Source organism: Numenius arquata, chromosome 18 (genome assembly GCF_964106895.1).
Source record: "Numenius arquata chromosome 18, bNumArq3.hap1.1, whole genome shotgun sequence".
Lineage (NCBI taxonomy): Eukaryota > Metazoa > Chordata > Aves > Charadriiformes > Scolopacidae > Numenius > Numenius arquata.
Genome location: NC_133593.1, coordinates 4,148,951 through 4,166,726, shown reverse-complemented (window position 1 = coordinate 4,166,726; position 17,776 = coordinate 4,148,951). Strand labels below are relative to the sequence as shown.

The 17,776-nt window shown below is 46.6% G+C and overlaps 3 protein-coding genes across 3 annotated transcripts in view; 1 reads left to right on the top strand and 2 right to left on the bottom strand.

The window, feature by feature from the left end:
• ZZEF1 (zinc finger ZZ-type and EF-hand domain containing 1) overlaps nucleotides 1–8,166 on the bottom strand; it is a 64,515-nt gene extending 56,349 nt beyond the window's left edge. Inside the window, exons 1-5 of the mRNA XM_074160423.1 lie at nucleotides 7,801–8,166; nucleotides 3,410–3,554; nucleotides 2,151–2,345; nucleotides 1,071–1,242; nucleotides 219–418 (exon numbers count right to left, since the gene is read on the bottom strand). Coding sequence (XP_074016524.1) covers nucleotides 219–418; nucleotides 1,071–1,242; nucleotides 2,151–2,345; nucleotides 3,410–3,554; nucleotides 7,801–8,166 — 1,078 coding nt within the window. The remainder of the gene's footprint in view (nucleotides 1–218; nucleotides 419–1,070; nucleotides 1,243–2,150; nucleotides 2,346–3,409; nucleotides 3,555–7,800) is intronic.
• A 328-nt stretch (nucleotides 8,167–8,494) lies between these two features.
• CYB5D2 (cytochrome b5 domain containing 2) lies at nucleotides 8,495–15,400 on the top strand. Its single transcript, XM_074160450.1, has 4 exons — nucleotides 8,495–8,760; nucleotides 9,216–9,356; nucleotides 10,030–10,216; nucleotides 11,618–15,400. The coding sequence occupies exons 1-4, from the start codon at nucleotides 8,505–8,507 to the stop codon at nucleotides 11,832–11,834; spliced, it is 801 nt and encodes a 266-aa protein (XP_074016551.1). The 5' UTR covers nucleotides 8,495–8,504; the 3' UTR covers nucleotides 11,835–15,400.
• Nucleotides 15,401–16,618: 1,218 nt separating this feature from the next.
• The window catches only part of ANKFY1 (ankyrin repeat and FYVE domain containing 1), a 32,000-nt gene continuing 30,842 nt past the window's right edge, over nucleotides 16,619–17,776 (bottom strand). Inside the window, 1 exon segment of the mRNA XM_074160449.1 lies at nucleotides 16,619–17,414. Within this exon segment, the coding sequence (XP_074016550.1) occupies nucleotides 17,282–17,414 (133 nt within the window). The 3' untranslated portion in view covers nucleotides 16,619–17,281.

Here is a 17,776-nt window from a genome sequence, read left to right as displayed (position 1 = left end):
TAGCCCAAGTTAGACAGATGCCATGAGAAAGACTAAGAAGACTCTCTTATAGGCTAGAAATTAAACTACAATTAGAACAATTTCTCTGACCCAAGGATGAGGTCAAAAGTTTCTGCTTTAACGACCGACATTTCAACACACCGTTCCATGATCTACCCAACCTTTCGCCTTCAAAGCAGCAGCAAGACAATATACCAATGGTATCTTTATTGACTCACACATCTGACTAATGTTAGCGTTTTCCAAGAGTGTTACGTAGCCAGTGATATTGCTGGGAATGTGAACGTCTCGGACCTCCTGGAGACTGCTGGCATTCCTCCCCACTGCCACCGTAACCTGCTGTGGCATGTAACTCTGGTCATTAGCTGCCACCGCGATGGACAGGTGTCTCAAAACAACATCTGGTTTCATCTTTAAACTGCAAAGCAAAGAAGATCAAACAGTTCTTGCAAAGGGAAGTCAAGCATTTCACTTTTAGCTAAGCTTCACTCACTCTCCACTTCTACAAACACACAAAAAAACCCACTAGAAATTACCTAAGACTTCACAGGCGTTACCAATCCTGTGTCATGCTGAACAAGTTTTAAAACTTGTAATTGACCTAAAAGACAGTCACCTCTGACAGTGAGAATGTAGAATTTTCTGTTGTTCGGTTCAGAGAAATCGTTCCTCAGGAATAAAAATATAGTGTCAATAATGACCAAAACGAGTTGTGTTTGGTTTTTTTTGAAGTATACATTCTATACAACCTACTGAAAAATCACTAAACATTTCTGTTTCATGGAGCAGTAACTTTCTAGAGAGTGGCAAAGCACCTCTATTCAAGTACTAACCAGTTTGCAGTTTGGAAAGCTCAGCTACAAAACAAGGGTATGTGTCAGCATGGAAGATGCACTCATTTTACAGGTGAACTCTTTCACTTGGTGGTTAGGCCTTTAAACTTTATGCAGAGATTAATGACTTCTGCTTTCAGCTACATTCATCTGTCACTCGTTAATTACACCCCATTGGCTGTAAAACCTCAGGACTAACTCCCCCTAAGCTGAGCTGCGTATCGCAGTGTCGCCCACCGTATCCAGTGTGAGCGAGCGCTCCCATCTGACTGCCAGAAGGACGTAGTTTCTCCATTCGTCATCTTGTCGATATCGGCAGAATTAGATGAGGTTTCTATGTGAGTGTAGCACTTTGTGACAGACTTCACTTTGTCCGACTCCTGGTTGCCATTCAAGTCACTGGGGTATTCTGCAAAGAAACCAAATCGCTCATAACATTCTTCTTTTCCTTGCTTTTGAGAGTTATAATACCTTTATAATAATTATCTCATATAAATCTACTTATTGGCACAGAACACGGCTCCTGAAGAAGTGTTTCTGTTACACTTAGAAGACAGCAAAGTTTCATTTTAGATGAAATCACAATAATCTCATCTCAATCTAACACCTGCAGTATGAAAACACCTACTTCGCCTGCAGTTCAATAGCCTTTATCTCCTCTTTTCATTACTGGCCTCATCAGTACTTTATTATTATTATTATGCCAAAATACAAAGAGATGGGAGGAAAACAGTAAAAGACGATGAAGAAAGCTTCCATTCAGCTATTCTAGGGAAGGGACAAAGCAGACTGTTTCCCCAAGCGACTTGATCTGTTTCAATAAAAGTGCAGAGATCTGAAAGCATCAAGTCAGGCTGTGAAGAAAAGGAGCCTTCCCTCTAGGGAGACCACCAGGACAGTCCCATCTGAAATACAACAGAAGATTCACTACCTCCACCCCAAAACAATACATTATTTTTTAATAATGAACAGTCAACTTCAGAAAATATTCACCTTCACACGGAAACTAAGTTTCCAGCAACTAGGAGAGATATTTGACTGAATAGAGAATATCGCAAATTAGTAATCACCCTTCTGAAACAGGTCAGGAGAAAGACAAAAATCACCCAAGTCCGTTACTCAGAATGCGAGGCAGTTAGGAAATCAATTTAAGTGCCTCAAAAAAACAAAAAAAACCCCACAGAAACGTGCAGATTGACTTCATAAAAAGTCACATCTGTTAAAGATTAAACAGAAAAGAAAGTTTTTTATTTTATCTTCAAGCTATGGTTATACTACCATCTGGAGAAAAAAAAAAAAAAGGAAGATATTACATACCCCTCTCTTTTAGGAGAAGTCGATCTAAAGAATCCTTCAACACAGAAGACCGCATAGTGCAGATGTTGTTGAAGTACTCCAGCACGGGGTACGGGATGGCAGTACTAGAAATCCGGTTCCGGTGCAAGAATCTCAGTATCATCGACGCATGAAGACCAAGACGCTCTTTCGATTCGGAAAATATATCAATAAAACCTAGAAAGAGACATTATATCTATTTTTGTTGCAGCATCTGATACCAAGACATCATTTCCCTCCTCTACATCTTATTACTAGGTAAATCCAAATTAAGCACAGGAGCCAATATTGGAACTACCTTGAAGGAGCTCAAATCTGAGCAGGACTGTGAAAGGTGCAGACAGGTATTTTTGCCTGAAGGTGCCCAAAACAATCGCCAAAAACCTTAGTTCTTATTCTGATTTTGCTGTCCCAAGGTTCCAAACTCTTACCTTCGATATCCAGGGGAAAGTGATGCTGCTTGGCTAACGAGCTGATGTACTCGCATCGCCCACCTTGAGCTACGCTAAGCACCTCGCTTTGGCGTTGGGGATTATTCCCAAAGAGGTGCCTAAAGCTTTCCACCAACTTCAGGAGAAATTTCAGCTCCTGAACAGCGATTCTCTGAATCACAGCACATTTAGATGCAGGGAATACTACCCCGCAGTTCTCTGACTTACCTATTAGCCAATTCTAACACTTCTTGTCTGATCCTCTAAGGCAAATCCCCTTTAGCCACTTATCATCAAAAGCTTGGAAGGAAAGCCCGTAACTGATACTTATCCCAGAAATCAAATTCTGGAAGCTGACACTTTCCAAACTATATGCTATAAAACGTGAATTATGTTTTAGCAGGATTTCAAATGCTAAATAACAATATAATAATAACAAAGTATATGACTCATCACCCAAAACAGACCCAATGGAGGATTTATTCCTCCAGTTACCAAACACAAGGCTGCATCAGTTCAGCACTCACCAAAATTTTGCAAGGAACTGTTTTCTGTCTGTGAGATAAACCAAACAAGGATAAGAACCTCCCCAGTCACACAGAGGAAATATTGGTTATTTTATGAAAGTAAGTTAGCTGGGTGTAATTATAGGAAATTTTTAATTCACAGCAACTTCACCTGTTTGATACTAGAGAAGCGAGAATGACTTGGACCATGGTTTTGAGAAGATTAGGACAAACAACAGAATTAAAGCAATTTATATAGAGAAGGACTTGGGAATCCAATTGTTTTCTCCCTCTGTCCTCATACCTGGAACTAACGAACAAGCTTGCAGTTGCCTGATGACATGGCTAAGCTCCCCTTGAAGATTAGCTCCACTAGAATTCTTGAGAGCCTCCAGCATATTCTCCACATCTACGGTGCCATCTCCTTCCGCATCAAATTGTGCGAAGGCCTGAAGAGGAACAAAAAAATGAACATTTATTTCAGCGTATTTACTTCAAGCAGAAATTCCAGGGATTTCATAGAAACCGCAGCAGTAAACATTAGAACACCATTAAATAAAAATTAAAAAAAATAAATCCATTTTCCATAGTACTGAATTCATGACAACAGGGAACAGCCCAGCTGGAAATCTGCGGTCTTTAGCAAGTTTTAAGGCATTTGCTCTGCCTTCCTATAAAAGTCAACTGTAGTTTTTGTGCTTAGGTGGAGACAGCACATCAACTATACCAGTGAAGCAGCAGCATCCGTCTGTCGACGGCAGTGACTACGAGGAAGGTGCTCACAAACCAACACTGAAAAGCTCTTCCATTAAAGGCTGAGTTAGTTCTAACAGCCACACCATCCATTACTTGTGTCTGCCGCATCCATCTCCCACCACATCTGCTCAAACTCTTTCAGGTTTTCAATATTTGTTTTATTTAAGAAAGTATCCTTAGAACCAGAATATTCTTTAAAATGTGTATTTCCTTCCACATACTGTCCTCCTACACAAAATACCAGTTTAACACAGTTTGTCAGTGTTTGTGAAAACAATGGACAGTTAGAAAAGATACGTTTTTCTTCTTGAAGAGAACCATTGCCAGCTTTATTAACCTTGACTTAATATAAATTTTTAATATAAGAAGTTGTGTTGAGCACGTATAAAAAGTAACTCACACAGCTATGCATTTCGCATCTTTGTACTAAACAAAAGGATGAGGTATTTTTATTCAGCTAAGCCTATAAAACACAACCAAGCTCATAAACATAAATTGTTTTAACTAGCCACTTCAGAGAGCCCATCAGCCAGTGACACGCTACTATTAAAAAAAACCCCAGCTATATTTTTACAACCGTATTTAATTTTTAAACAAGCTTCTGTTTAATTGCTCAAAAAAAATGAATGTACTCCAAAAAGAAATGTAGTAGTATCAGGAACATCCTTTTTTTTTTTTTTTTTAAATATAAATTGGTAATGCACTTATAAAAGATATTTCTTTACAAGCAAGACTTCAGTCTCCCAGCTCTGAACTTGTTATTTCAAGTTCTGCTGCGGAGCCAAGTCCATGTGGCCTCTAAGAACAGACCATCTCACAAGTGTCGGACAGAGTCAAGCAATCCCTGCTCTTCAGGAGGAAGCTTAAGCTCGAATCTCTTGCCTTGCTCCCTGATTATCAAACTTGATGTACCATTAAAAGCACTATCCTAGAGAGAAATAATCCAAAATGATTAGATCAAAATAACTTGCCAATTAACCATGACACAATTACACCTCTTAAATGAGAGCAAAGTCCTCAGAAGACATTGGAATCGAAATGCCGTATTTTCGCTGACTAAAGCTCCACCAGCCGTTCTGCGGCACAGCGCTCAGTTTTAGCTTCGCGGTTTTATAAACTCTTGTTAAACACACAGCTGAACCCACTCTACCAATGATTAAAAAACTTATTCTTAGCAGCAAAGGGGACCAGTGCGGGGCACCCAGTAAGTACCTCTGCCAGTACAGAGCGACTGGTGCTGGGCATCAGGCAGACACCGGAGTGAAAAACTAAGACCTTTGCTTGAGGACAACAATACAGAGGGAATTAATTTTAACAAACGTAACTCAGTTGCCAAAAAAATTTAACGTACAGTTTCATACCATGTCGTTCTTGCATTATGACTTTTTCTTCTCATTTTTGAAGGCAAATTGTGCAATTACTGAAATACGAAGAGAACAAGCGAGCAAGTTTTGTGGTGGTGTTAGTGACTAACAAGCTACACAGAAGACGACAAGGCTGGACCTGCTGATCAGCCTGAAAACCTGCTGATGTTTTCAGGCTGGACCTGAAAACATCAGGACCTTACTGATGTTTTCGTGTAAGGAGAGATTACCACATATATGCTTTTCTTTGCATCTTCATGCAGTATTTTGTTATTTATTTTTAAACTCTTCCTATGATCTCGGGAGACTGCACCGCCCCTAGAACTCTAAAATTATTTTTTGACTGTTCCGTATGACTTGAAACTCTGTATTTGACACAAAATATACATAAGTTCCACTGCTCAAACAAGCTGCCCTGTACAATGGGGGTATAAGCAAGGAAAAAAAATAAATCAGTATGCAAACCTGTACTCAGAGCTTTTGAGTTGTGTTCACGACTGGGACATGACAGAAATGCAACAGGAACAACCCCAGCTGCACTCTGCTCCTAAATAAAAGCATTAAGTCCACACACTTCCTACTCAGTTCAACCCCAAACACGAAGAAACATCTTTCCCGGGAAATGGGGATGGCTAAAGTGATCTCTAGGAAACACAGCACAGGGAAAAATCACCCCCTAATCTCACAGACAACTCTGGAGTTGGACACTGTGACAAAATAGCTGAAATGTGACGTAGGATAACTCCGTGTTTCCTCCTTCGCTCTCAGTAAAACTGCAGCATTAATGTTTCAAGAGGAAGTTGGATCCACTACGTGATAGCTGCTGAAGCACTAATGAATTAAAAAAAATGACTCAGAGGTTCAGTTTATCTAGAAAATGGATTTTGCATTTAAACAGAGCTTCATGTTGTCCATAAAGCATTCAAAGAATGTGGTTCACAAACCCCACACTGGGAATAGAAAAACTTCATGGATAGACCAAAACCGAGTCTGGATCAGACAGCATTCTGTAAATTCACTAGAAAGTGAAACCTATTGACCTGCCACCCACAAACTAACTTCTCATCAATGCAAAATACATCCTGGAAATCTGAATTACTACAGCTCATGGGCTGGTGCCAGTTACAGCAACAATGACATCACAGTTTTCCACAGAACTCCCAGCATCTCCACTTTGCGGGACAGGCCAGATGCGACCACACACCCGTACCATGATAAATCCTTCGACAAGGTTTTTCCCCACTGCCAAGAACAGGAAAAAAAAAAAAAGAAAGAACAAAACCCCAAACCGAACTACTATATTCTTCATGCAGAGGAGGATGCGCAATCCTCAAAATATTTCTGAAGCCCGCAAAGCTCAGCTGTTTGTATTAACAGAAAGAACCCCGATGGACTAATTTCCCTCTCGCTGTTGTTACACAAGAAACGTTCTTTATCGGCTCTTGAAAAGGAACTGGAAATGGCGGCAGCATTTTAGCAAGTTACTTAAAACAATCTGGTATAAACACACGTATCCGTACAAAAAAAAAAAAAAATCAATCTCTTCCCAGTTTCCAAGAGCCTTGTTAATATGTCAACACTGATTTTAAGGAGCATATGCGTGATTTAACAGGTTACCAGGTTATTCTACTACTCAGGAGCAATATAAGGGCAGAACGAAGTCACTGGCCAGACTCAGGAACTGCAAGGAAGAAATTCAGACACAACCCCTTTCTCAACTGCGTGTGAAATTCCCACCGGGGTATTCTACTGCATTTTACACGCTAGCTAAAGGGTAAAGCTAAAGCTTTTATGTTCTAGTTTCCCTTCCCACAGCAGAAAGGGAACTGTACTCCCTTCCACCATTAAATCCTTACCTTAAGGCCTTCAGTCTGTGGAGGGGGAACTCTCTTACACTACTTTCTTCCAAGTTTTCCAAAACTCTTACTTTACAATAAGTAATGGAAGAACCAATGAAAAACCTGACAATTTCACTGCTGATTTTGAGAAGCCACAATAAAATTAAGTCGGGTAAACTTTGACTTGATGATAGCATCAAGAAGTATCTCAGAGGAATTACTTGTATAGAATTTCCCATCTGTGCTATCACCAGCTGCGCTCGTGGTAGCAACATCGGAAATATTGTTGTAAATACCCGTTTTATTCACATTTATTCAGCAGCCGCTGAGCACGATCACTGAAAAAAGGCATAAATTAAAAAAAAAAAAAAAAAAAAGATATCTTTAAGTTGACAGCCTGCCTATCGGTAGCAACAGCCACTTTTTCCACCTTGCTGAGGAACCCTCTGGTCTGGCCTTGCCCCGGGGACCGGGAAGGCGTGACCGGGGTCTCCAGGGTGGCGTCAACGGCCACGCCGCTGGGACCACGGGCCCGCTGCCCACACTGGGGTCCGGGCAGCCCCCCCAGCTCGGGGAGCCCGACCCCGACCTTCCCACCGCTCCCCCACCCCCGCCTCCCACCGGGGCGGGCAGATCTCCCGGAAGGGAGGTTTTTCTGGCCGGTTCTCCGCCCCCGGCGTAACCCCCCCCTCCCCCCGCCCGGGCAGAGGCCTGACCCCTCCCGCCCGCCCCCTCACCTCCTCGCTCTCGCCGCGGGAGCCGGCTGCCAGGCGGGAGACGCTCTCCAGCACCTCACAGAACTGCTCCAGGCTGACGGCCTCGTCGCCGCGGCTGAGGCGCTCCTCCAGCCAGCGCACCAGCGTGCTGTGGTGTCGCGACACCAGCGACTCGGGCAGCGCCGCCTCCCGCAGCCGCGCCGTGGCTTCCCGCAGCCGGGCCTGGTCCAGCAGCACCTCGGCCGGGGGCAGCGGCGGCGCCGGGCTGGCGGCGGAGGCGCCGGGCGGGAAGGCGGCGCCGGGCTGAGGCGCGGCGGACGCTCCCTCCATGCCTTCCTCGGCGCCCTCCTCCTCCTCCTCGCTGCTGTGGCTCGCCGCCGTCCCCATGAGCCCCTCGGAGGCGCCGACGCTCTGCAGAGCCGCTTCTCTTCCTTCCTCCGGCCGCCGGCTCCGCCCGGCCCGGCCCGGCTTAGTCAGCAACTTCCCGGCCCGCCGCACCTGTCAGCGCCCGCCGGCGGCGGCCGCGCCACACTGCCGCCAAGCGACACCCGGCGTCGCAAAGTCCCGCCCCGGAACGGCCGCGCCGCGCGACACTCGGCCGTAAAGCACACGTGCGCCCTACGGACGCACGCTGCGCTGGCCACACCGCCGTCAGCTACCGCCACGCTGCCGTCCGGCGAGGAAAGTGTCGTGAAAGGTGTCGGGCGCTGTCGTGGCGCGGCCCAATGCGGCGGGACGCGGCGGCGGCGGCGGCGGCGCTGCTGTGCCTGGGGGCAGCCTGCCTGCTTGGCCGCGGGTTCGATCCCCGCGCCTGGCTCCTGCCGCCGCACCCCGGCCGCCTGCTGAGCGCCGCCGAGCTGGCCCGGTACCGGGGGGCGGAGGGCGAGCCCGGCCTCTACCTCGCCGTGCTGGGCCGCGTCTTCGACGTGGAGCGCGGCCGCAAGCACTACGGCCCCGGCGGCGCCTACAGCGGCCTCGCAGGTAGCGCCTGAGGCGGGGGCGCGGGGGCCGCGGGGTTCGAGTCTCGGTGGGGCCTGGCAGGGGCCTGACAAGCTCGCTAGGCCCTGACAGGGCTCGGAGGGAGCTGGCAGGGCCCAATGGGGTCTGCTGGAGCCTGACAGGGCTCGGAGGGAGCTGGCAGGGCCCAATGGGGTCTGCTGGAGCCTGACAGGGCTGGGAGGGGGCTGGCAGGGCTCAATGGGGTCTGCTTGGCCCTGACAGGGCTGGGAGGGAGCTGGCAGGGCTCAATGGGGTCTGCTTGGCCCTGACAGGGCACGGAGGGAGATGGCAGGGCCCCATGGGGTCTGATGGGCCCTGACAGGGCTGGGAGGGGGCTGGCAGGGCCCAATGGGGTCTGCTGGGGCTCGCTGGGCCCTGACAGGGCTGGGAGGGGGCTGGCAGGGCCTGTGCTCACAGCCTCTCTGGGGGGCTCACAGGGAGAGATGCCACCAGAGCGTTTGCCACCGGTGACTTCACCCCGACGGGGCTGGTGGACGACGTCTCGACGCTGTCGCCGGGTGAGATGCTGGCCATCCTGAGCTGGCTCTCCTTCTATGGCGAAAACTACGAGGCCGTGGGTGAGTGGCTCTGGCAAGGGAAAGGGTGGGCGAGGGTGGGCCTGTGGCCATGGCAGGTCGGGGGACACAGCGCTGCGTAGGGCCGGGTTTTGTCTACAACACATCGGCCGTGGTGGGGGTCCTTCACCTGCACCGCTGGAGTCTGAAACCTGTGAGTGACCGGCTGGAGCTGCGGCTAAATCAGACCTTGTGTGAGGTCTGCTTTACTCTAAGGAGAAGCTGAACGGTTTTCCTCCCCTGGGCTGTCAGCTGCAGCCCTCTGCCCTGCTTTTATTCGTCCGGGCTGAGCAGAAGGCCTGGACCCAGTGCTGCGAGCACTGAAATTAGCAGGACTGTGGAGATTGTAGGAGCAGCGGTGCAGGGAAACTATTTTGGGGAATGAGGTGCATGGTCGGGAAGGACTTCTGGGGTCTGCCGCTGAAAGTGGCATTGACTTTCTGGTCTTTAATGAGTCTGTGCCTAAGCTTGTCCTGTGTGGATTTATTAACATGGGTGAATTGCTGTGTGATGCAAGAATGGAGAGGATGTAAGCTTAGTTCAGTTTTAAAATTGAACCATGGTGAGATCCTCCTTTTTTTGTCTATAAATAACAAATTTTAAAAAAAAAAACACCCGTAACTATTCATTTTCCTTGCCTGGAAACACTGTGGTCTTAATTGGTCTTCTCTCCCAGGGAAGCTGGTGGGCAGATTCTACGATGAAAATGGGGCACCAACAGAAGCCTTGAGGCAGGCGGAGGCTGCGATTGAGGAAGCTCTGAAGGTCAGAGCAGAAAGCGAGCAGAGGAAGCAGCAGTTTCCACCCTGCAACTCTGAATGGAGCTCTGCTAAGGGCAGCCGGTTCTGGTGCTCCAGACAGAGGTAAACTCTCCCTTCCTGCCATCATGTTTGGACCCTTTGAAGCAGAGCATTTTTGCCCTTTTTTTTGCAGTCCCTGAGCTTTGTCATTGTCTCTCCTGTCCGTGTTCCTCAGATTGTGCTTTCTGACAGGCAGAATGGCTGTTCCCTGCCCCAGGTTGAGCCGCTGCTGCTGTGTGAATCGGAGTCCCTAGATTTTCTCTGCCAGTCCAGCGACCACTGGTGGCCTCCGCCCAGTCTGGGGTTGCACAGAGGTGTAGGCTGGGCTCGTGAAAATGTTCTCCAGCGTCAGGCAGTGGAAGGGAACTCTGCTCACTGAGCTGGTGAGCAGGTAAAAGGAAAACAAAAAATTCATCCCAATCATTAATTATTTTAGGAACTTTATTTCTGAGGCTAAAACTCTTCCGTCGCACTGGAATCAAAATCAGGTTTCAGAATTTGCCACATGTGCATGTGCTCCTCCTGTTCTCAGGAAAACAGGACAGAAATCCCACGAGGACTGTCTGCCGCGTTCAAACAGGTTTTCTCACCTCTCGGGAATACAAGGATTAGCTCATGTTTTTCAGACAGTTTCACAGCCTGTCTCACAGGCTACTGCCACAACGATTTCCACTTAAAACCACATAAAAATGAGGTTGAGCTTCGAATAGTCATTTCCTACGTGGCCTATTTAATTGTATTCCTCTCTCAGTTTAGGGACTATTTTGTTTGAAGATGAAATAATTTCACAGACCACATTGCAAAATGCTTGGGCTTCATTTTGGTACACCAGCAGCACTGCGTTCCTTGGGGAATCTGCTTCTACGCATGAACGAGCTTGGGTGCAGCCTTGGGACTGGGTTTTCTGTGGCAATAGCTTGTGTAAGAGTTTATAGGCTTAAAAAAATGCAGTAATTAGGGGAACAGGCAGGATTTGACCCATGAAGAGACACAATGAAGTAGTAGTGGAAGTACTTGAGGCTTTTTTGGGGGTTTTGCCCTAATTCTCAAAATCCTCATGTTCAGTCATGGCACAGAAGGCGGCGCGTGGTTATCTGTGAGCAGTCGGCTACCCCCAGAAAAGGCATTTTGCCATTAGATGTGCCGTGCTACAAAAGGCTATGAGGCTTTTTCCAGCAATAAGAAACGTGGGAAGCAGAAGGCGGTTGCTCCCAGAAGGGTGAGAGCGTGTAGCAGCACTGATGAAACCAGGTTTGGGCCAGAGGTTTCTGAAGCACAGCCAATAAAAAAAAAAGTATCAGAAAGCTGTGGGATGTTGGCTATTGGGAGCAAAGTCTACCTCAGTGAGTGTATTGTTAGTTCTGACTCCCCCAGATTGTCTTGTTTTTTATCTAATGAATCTCAATTCGCTGGAAGCATTTTCACGGGCTTGAATTGTAATTTATTTTAATTTTCCATTCTTAGTGGGGGAGTGAACAGAGACTGGGCTGGAGTCCCTCGAAAGCTGTACCGTCCTGGTTCCACGGGGAGTCACTGCGTGTGCGTGAGGACTACTGGTCCACCATGGGGCCAGCCGGCCTCCACCCAGCACGGCGACAGGGGCGACCTGGATAACCCTCACCTGGAGGAATACGACGGCTGCCACCCGCTGGCAGAGCAGTGTGTCCTTACGGGGGCGTAGAGTCCCCCAGAGAAATGTTGCACTTTGGGTGGGCAGCTCCAGCTTTGTGCCCTTCCGTCTGTGCAAAGGGAGCAGGAAAAATGTCATGTTATTTGTGACTCTCTTTTAATGTGTGGAGATGGAGATGAGAGAAGGAGAAAATGCTTTAGCCAAGTTAGTGGCTAAAAAAAATCAGCAACGGGATGCTTGCTTTCTTAGTGCTTTATTCCTATGGCAACAAACTGTAAGATGCACAGCCTGAATTATATTTCAAAACTGATTTCTTGTGCAGGCAGGAAATAGATGCCTCTGTGCACGGAGGTGGGTGCAAAGTGGTGTGTTTTAAGGCAGCGAGCGCAAGAACTGCTGCAGCATCACCCACCTCAATTTATGCTCGGTCCTCCAGTCCTTGAACTCTGCTGTAGTGCTAATGCCCCTTCCCAGGCATCCCATTTACTCTCAGGAGTTTAAAGGTAGCAGGGAGAAGCGTGAATTTCTCCTACAATTAAGGTACGTAGTATCTGGGAACTTGGGCAGTCGTTACACACAAGCTTTCTTTATCAAATTCTTGGAGTACAGAAGGCAAAGGTCCTAGCTTTATTTCCTCATCTGGTGTTTGTATTAGATACTGTGCAAAGAAGATACTGGAAGCCTCCTATGAGGATCATTGTTCTATATTGACCTCACCGTCCTCCTCCTCTGATTCATTACTTTCAAAGTACTCAGGTCAGGAATCGGTAGTTTTGAATAAGCAGTAACAGAAGCTGTGTGGCAACGTGTGACCATCCTGCTGTAACCTGCCTCCTGTTTCCATCCTGCTGTGTGAGCTCCCAGCTGGTGCGTGTCCGTCAGACGATCGGCCCAGGCTGGATGTCTCCTCACAGGGCCCACCTCCCCTCAAGACTGTACGTGTTTTAATTCAGTAATACGAGTGACTCCTGGAAGAACAGGGCTGTGCAGGGCTGGAAAGGACAGGGGAATACCTGTGTAAGGCTTAGGTGCTGTAAACCCCGCACCACAGGGAAGCAGTTGCTGTGTTTTGTAGACTCTACTATTAGAAGTCGGTTTCTGGTGCAGCTGCAGCCTCGAGAGAGAGAGAAAATAACCCCCTGCACCAGGACAGGTTTGGGGCTGACCTGCTGGAGAGCAGCTCTGAGGAGAAAGACCTGGGAGTCCCGGTGGACAACAGGATGATCGCGAGCCAGCAATGTGCCCTTGTGGCCAAGAAGGCCAATGGCATCCTGGGGTGCATCAGAAGAGTGTGACCAGCAGGTCCAGGGAGGTTATCCTGCCCCTCTGCTCTGCCCTGGTGAAGCCCCATCTGGAGCACTGGGTCCAGTTCCAGAAGGACAGGGAACTGCTGGAGAGGGTGCAGCAGAGGGCTACAAAGATGATTAGGGGCCTGGAGCATCTCTCTTAACGAGGAAAGGCTGAGGGACTTGGGTCTTCTTAGTCTGGAGCAGACTGAAGGGGGGGATATGATCAATGCTTATAAATACTTGAAGGGAGGGTGTCAAGAGGATGGGGCTGGTCTTATTTCAGTGGTGCCCACAGATAGGACAAGAGGAAATATGTGTGATTTTTTCATAAGAATGACTATAGATGAATCTCATGTAAGGCATTTAGGATGACCATATGGGATAAACACCAGACCAGAACAGTTGTAGCAGTTTCCCACCATTAAAATGAGTACCTGGAATAATTTCAGAGCAAAGAATAGAGTTGTCCCACCCAATTTAGTGCTCCAGCCCTAGTTTTCCTTGTGGCTCGTAAGGGATAGCTTGCAGAGGGGCAGCTGTCTCTGCAGAAGATTCTTTCTTAACAAGGTTCCCACCTCACGATGCGTTATCTAGTTATGCATTTTATTACAAGTAGAATTATTACACAACAAAGTAATGCATATTGGAAAAATACATTTTTACAATGACTCCAGACAAACATTGCAGATAAAATGCCATTGGTCTAAGACTTCCTTTTCTATTTCACAGAGGGGAGTAGAAGGTTCAGAGTTATTTTTTGTCACTCATACAAGCTTTGATTTTTTTATTTTTTTTTTAGAGATGAGTTTGCTCAGTACCCAGGAAAAAGAGGACTTGCTTGTTAACATTTGATCTACAACAAAACCCAGCCTTGGCCTCCCAAATTGTTACGTGTTAATTACAAGCCATGGGTCTCCAGCAGGGGAAGTCGTTAAGGCATCTGTCAGTTTTTCGCCAGCAGCTTGCGATGCGCGGTTAGTACCTTCAACACCAACATTCTCACTCCACATAGTGGTGTGAAACAGTGACTATAAGTTTTTAATTTGTGTATCTGGAAAAAAAGGTAAGCCAGACTACAATTTTGTGCTTGTGGAAGAGTGTGGGATGACTGCAATCAAAAGGAATCCAGTCTGGGAACAAAGCGCTACAGTAGGAGCCACCACAGACCTCCCATGTGGCCCCGCTGAAGTGCCTGAAGCCTGGTGTGACAGCAAAAACCCCCAGAAATTAGTTTTTGATCCCCCTTTTTGTTCCTCAAATTAACAGATACCACTCAAAGACAGCAGGGAGAGGAGGGGTGGGGGTTTTGGTCACAACTGTAATATGCTACAAAAAGGAAGAGGAGTTGTTTTATAGAGTTAGAAATGTGTTGACCACCACTACGTTACCAAGTGCCTCCACTCACCTTTGTACCCTGCAGTGGAGCATTGCCAGCAAAACTCCCCAAAAATATCCGAGGTGAGAGAATTCAGACCAGTTCTGGGCAGAGGGCATCAAGGACCAAGCCCCACCAGTTGTCTGGGGGAAAAAAATCAGCCTCTTTAGCTGAAGCACTACAAAAGAACTAACTTGGGCTTTAGTTCAAGCTGTGAGCTTTTCCCCTTTAACTCTGGCAGAAAGGTATTTAGTGTTGGCTGGAAGGAAACTTATCTCCAAGGCACTTTAAAACGAATCAAATTTGCTGAATTCAGTTGCTTTAAATTGAACACTTCAGGCTGTACATTAATTTATCACTAACTTTCCTTTCAGAGCTCAGTAAGAAACCTGGTACAGTATTGGCTGTAAAGAGCAAACTAGGAGCATTACATACCATTTCCCAGACTTTTCCCAGAGTTTCAGGCAGCTATAATTAATATTCTAATTTTAAAAAGAGCAACTAGCCAGCCATAAACCTGCCATTCACTTAAGCTGAATTTTCACAAGACCTACATTTTTTCATCATTTAAAAGGTTGCTTATTCTGTTAGAACCGAGCTCCCTGTTCCCTTGCCCCCTCCATCAGCAGAGTCACTGGAAAAAAGGATGTTTAAAAGCTTTAGCAATTACATGTTGTGCAGTTTTCCAATTAAGTCCATAGGCTGTGGCCTTGGAAAAAACCACTCCTCTACCACTACCTTTCAGTATCCTGAGCACACACTCACCACTCCTTAGCACTGTAGCTCCAAACAAAGAGGGAAGTCAACATGATATCATGGGATACACTACAGTCAACACTTCTTTCACCAAATGCACTTTCTGTCCATGATCATCATCTTTCACCGCTCGAGACTTGCAGCCAGTGATGCTCTGAACCATCCAGTCCACTGCTTTCTGAAGTACAGGGTTTTCCATCGTCTATTCCACTCAAAAAAACCCCAAACTGTACTTGCAGTTAAATGCTTCAGACGTGATTATTTTCCACCCCTTCACCTAGACCATAATGCCAGAGACGCACTGATTGCATTAACTGTGTTACAGAGACCAGCTGTGTTACTCAGGGCATTCTGTTGGAACCGCACAGCAGCAGACATTAAACAGTGAGGCAAATTTGTCTTAATCATCCATTTTTCTTCTCTAGTGTTACAAGGGCAAGATTCCAGTTATAATCTACTCGTATTGGAAGATCAAAGTGCAGATCAAGTGAGACTTGATGTGAAATTCATCGTGCAAATGTCAGCAGTTACACCCTCCCCCATCTTTTTCTTGTACAAGTTTGAGAAAAACCTCAAGCGAGTCTCCCACAGCAGCAGCAGTCTGGTTTACCATCGCATCTTACTCTGACACGTCACTCCTCCAGCGTGTCACCAGCTTGTCCATCCTGTACACTGGGGATAACAGTCATTAAATAAACTCACACCAGTTCATGGAGCAGAGATGAGGAACGCTGAGCTGAATCTAAACTAGGTTCATCTCTTGGGATGAAAACAGCCTTAACATGGCATGTAGTTTTGCTAAAGTACGCTATTTTTTCCCCTGACTGAAGCCTTTGCCCACCAAACCATAACCTTGTCTATCAGCAGTTTTCTCCTGTTTAACTAGACAACGTGGTGTTGGATTTTTGCAGATTCAGCATGTTTAAGAGAGCACGACCAGCCTAGATTAAGATAATGCAGTTTAATCCAAACGCCTGGCACCGTTCTGCCAGTTCAGAATCCTTCCTCCAAGGCCAGAGGCTTCACGTTAACAGGAAGCCTCCGAACACACTCCCACTCACCAGCAATCCTGCTGAAACTGGACCCAATTCAACACCCAGAGGTGCAGCACACTTTATACTGGTAGGGTCACTGACTCTCCTGCAGCAGTTCACCAGGGTCTTTGAACCGAAGGAAAGTGCTACTCTCCCTCATGGGATTCATAATGCACTTCAGCATTTATTGCTGTATTGCGAGTTTGACTATTTAGTGTTTCTCCGTTTAGCAAATGCTTCGGCCTTTCAGCACACTTCTGTTCATTTATACGTGAATCGGAAGGACTAGCGACGTAAATATGAAAGTGCAACAAAGACTTTGACAGCTCTAGCAGGTATGAGCAAGAGTATTTACCGGCTAAACAACCTTGCACTTCTCTTGAACATGCTAAAGCGAATGAGACGTTTACTGAGGAGGTATCAAGACGTGGGTCTGCAATTCTGACTGCTTTGCATCAGATGTAAAGCTTTCTGTTGTAAGGCCACAATTCCCGAGCTATGCTTAGAACTACCCCCCGTTTTTGAAGAGTTTCTTGAAATGAACAGTGGTTGCAAAAGCTCAGTCTAGCTTCACGAGAGGTCTTCTCTAGAGAAAGGGAACGTTTATCTTTAAGACAAAGCAAAAAAGGATACCTGGTTACCCTGAAACTTAATGCCGTCTCTACTAAGCAGCCTGAAAGCCACAGGACTTAATAGAGTTGCTCAGTGCAAAGCACCATGTCAAGGACAGACCTGTTTTACATCAATTCAAACATCAGCCCAACAATTTTCACCTCCATACCCCACTGCAACTAGAAGAGGGTCCAAATTCTTTTGTCACTTGGTTTCAACGATCCACTCGAATTCCTAGTGAAGTCTATCACAGCCCGATACATTTACAGTCATACAAAGTCATTTATACCAGAATATATCATAACAGGGTCCTTAATTAGTTCAGTCTATTGCAGAAGACATATATAGGCCTCCTCTTCCCTATCCAGAGGGCTTGTAAGCAGAGCTGCTGTCGGGAGCACTGACGGGGAATCCCTTTACTTCCGCAGCGTACTAGGAGACTCCTCCCAGAGTCAGGACATCAAAGCAGATGTTGCAAACTCGAACGGGCTTGTTCAGATCAAATTTTATGATAGGAATCTCCTTTGTTGAGCACTTATGGCAGAGCAGGCGTCCACAGTGTCGGCTGTTGATAGAAGAGGGGTGGGAGAAAAGCAAGTTCACTCACAGTGAACACCCGGACTTTACAGTTTGGCATTCTTCATCAATGATAATATCACTAAAAAGGTTCAGTAGCAATTGAAATGCTACATTTTTCTAATATCTTTTGCTATCTCTCATGTAATAACTGGATACTAATGCCAAAAAGCACATGCTGCTTCTGAACTAGTCAGTCACCCAGCGCTATAACTGATGCACGTGCAGTTTCTCTGGAACACTGGGAAGTCTTAGCTTAACTTCCATCTAACCCAGCGTACCTTGCACAAGTTCAGACCGGTTAAGAAAAGGCAACTCATCTCCACAAGAGCAACTCACATCAGCATCTTC

Excerpts from the sequence above, each read along its gene's own strand:
- CYB5D2 (XM_074160450.1), top strand. The coding sequence starts at position 8,505 with ATGCGGCGGGACGCGGCGGCGGCGGCGGCGGCGCTGCTGTGCCTGGGG. Across the intron at positions 8,761-9,215 it reads CGCCTACAGCGGCCTCGCAG|GGAGAGATGCCACCAGAGCG; the intron begins GTAGCGCCTGAG and ends GGGGGCTCACAG. Across the intron at positions 10,217-11,617 it reads TTCTGGTGCTCCAGACAGAG|TGGGGGAGTGAACAGAGACT; the intron begins GTAAACTCTCCC and ends TTCCATTCTTAG.